Source organism: Montipora foliosa, chromosome 1 (assembly GCF_036669935.1).
Source record: "Montipora foliosa isolate CH-2021 chromosome 1, ASM3666993v2, whole genome shotgun sequence".
Classification (NCBI taxonomy): domain Eukaryota; kingdom Metazoa; phylum Cnidaria; class Anthozoa; order Scleractinia; family Acroporidae; genus Montipora; species Montipora foliosa.
Genome location: NC_090869.1, coordinates 22,784,804 through 22,787,303, shown reverse-complemented (window position 1 = coordinate 22,787,303; position 2,500 = coordinate 22,784,804). Strand labels below are relative to the sequence as shown.

General features: G+C 38.3%; 1 protein-coding gene across 1 annotated transcript in view; it reads left to right on the top strand.

The window, feature by feature from the left end:
- Window positions 1–2,500, top strand: part of LOC138011290 (transmembrane prolyl 4-hydroxylase-like) — an 18,539-nt gene that overhangs the window by 9,528 nt on the left and 6,511 nt on the right. The window contains exons 5-6 of the mRNA XM_068858257.1: window positions 1,729–1,790; window positions 2,449–2,483. Coding sequence (XP_068714358.1) covers window positions 1,729–1,790; window positions 2,449–2,483 — 97 coding nt within the window. The remainder of the gene's footprint in view (window positions 1–1,728; window positions 1,791–2,448; window positions 2,484–2,500) is intronic.

Below are 2,500 nucleotides of genomic sequence, written 5' to 3'. Positions count from 1 at the left end.
TCTTTGTTTGTACCCTCAAATTTTGCATAAACATTGTTCCCAGTTTTTCTGGGGACTTACAATGGTCCCAAGATAAAACAAAAACAATGATTATTCAAAATTTGGGGGGACAAACAAAGAATATTATGGTATTTCCCGAAGTGGCCTATAGATTTCGTACCCCGAGCCTCGAGTTGAAACGCTTAGAAACGAGTTTCGGGTGGGGCAAAACGAAAGTTTTTCAATACCTCGGGTCTCAACATGGCTGCCGTGTGATTAAGGCCCATGAACATGGGGACTTAAAAAGAGAATCTCGGCTGAAAAAAAAATTGGAGCTAAAAGCGATTTACCTGTAAGTAAAAACTGGTTAGAGTATTTGAACACATTATCGAGCGCTGTGTCCTCAGATTCTCCTTTCGAACCATTTCGAATTTCCCGGTCGCCGCCAGTTTTTTCAAGGAAGTTTGCTGGGGGATTATGACGTCAATGCGTGGTTGGTTTGTCAACACACTGGGCGAGGAAGTGTTCAATATACAACAGAGTACAATAAAAATCTGCTACGATTTTTGCCACACACTAATTGGACCTAGCTGAGAAGCGTTGCGATTCCTTGAAGGAAGGTCAACATGCCGCATTGTGTTACTGTCCATTGTGACAAGCAGTCGAAAAACAAGTGCGTGTGATTATCCTCACATTTCGATTCGCTGAGTACCACTAGAGGGTGAAATGAGCGACTGCAATTTGAAGACAATCGCATAATTTAATAGTAATAATAATTCTTCGCAGCAGAATACAGGAATATGCCTAGTTCAGTTGCAGATTTTTTTTGTGGAAGATTTAATAAATGTCCATCTATCACTGTACGTTCTCGTTCGCAGACTTGAGCGGCTTGGTGCGTAACTAAAGAGACCAAATGTTCAGGACACTTGTAGTTGTACGCAATTTTGAAGACTGATAGTTCAGAGAAAACAAAGAAATCGCCTACAATTCCTTAACGTCAAAATAACTTCATCTTACGACTGAAGAAAACTAACAATACTATCACATCAGAGGAAAGTTAAATTAAGGATATTTTTTAAAACAAGTTTAAAATGAGAGCTCAATACGTACTCGTTTGGGAGCTTAGTCGGTAGCACATGAAAATTGTAAATTCCTTGAACTAAATGTTTAATTAGCACTAGGATGGTTTTCAACACGGCCCTCGTTAAACACACTACCGCAAATTGGGATGCTGGACGATGCCTTTAGAATCTTGCGCCAGTAAACATAGTAGCCTAATTTTCACATTTGCGTTTGCGTCAATTTAAACCCAAAAAAACATCCACTACGTACTTCACTTGCATTTTCTAATTCTTCTTCCTCAGTCGAATAGGGTCTTTTTTCGTTAGTCTCGTACTCCGGCTCTAAACAACAGAAATTACCGAAGTTACATAACATTTTTTTTGAGTACGCCATGCTGATGAATGTTCTGAACACGCACAGTGACGTAAGATATTTAAACTTTAGTTTAGGTCTAAAACTCTTTTTCAGCCGAGATTCCCTGTAAGGAACGAAAGAGAAGGAGGCAAAGAAGCTTTCTCTTTTTACTATACTGGAAAGCAATCTGGCCAGTATTGCCAACAGCAGGAAAAGTCCTGCGCTGCATGCATGGAAATCGGACAACCTGAAATTTTAGCTTTGTCGAGTCTACTTTACATTAGTTGCTTTCTTATGGCTAGCTCTGACAATCTTCTCATCGTTTTTGGGCAGGTAATAGACTTCGCAAAGAGATACATGTATGTTGTGTTCAGTGAACAGGATTTAATGGAGTTGTGAGTATTTCAATTTACCGTCGTTTATTTATTGAACGCAGATCAGTGAGACATATTGGATTAGCATCACGTTTGCAGCAAACGACAAACGCGAAAATTTTCGTTTTGCCAAAAATCACAGAAATTCTTTTTGATTTTGGCTTTTTCTTTTTGGCTGTTATCGTCTTTCATTATGCAACGTTTAAAAGAGACAAAAAATAAGAAAATTTCCTTTTTTTTATAAGCAGCCGCCGGCTATTTAACGTTTGTCGTTTCACGCATATGCAATGATAAATTTCTCTAATTACTTGCGGTTTGAGGTTGCACCGTTAATCGTGTACAAGACGCCGGAGTGTCCTCTGCCCAAGTCATAGGACGAGAAATATCACTGGATGAAATGATGATGATGATGATGATGATGATGATGATGATGATGACGATGATGATGATAATGATGATGATGATAATAAAGTGAAGTGAAACCGACTTTGTGCAGCTTTAGCTTCGTTTTAATGTTGAATGTTCAAGAAAGAAAAACACAGTTGAGAAAATTATTTGTGATATGAAATCAATGTTTTATGCTTGTGAGCGTGCCCTCTTTATAATTTTTAATCCAACCGTGTAGATAACGATAATTTTAACATGATATACTTACTATTGGGATTTCGTTTTTGAACAGACTTCATAAGGTGAACGTTACAGAACTGGATGATGGTGAGTAGAGAAACCCG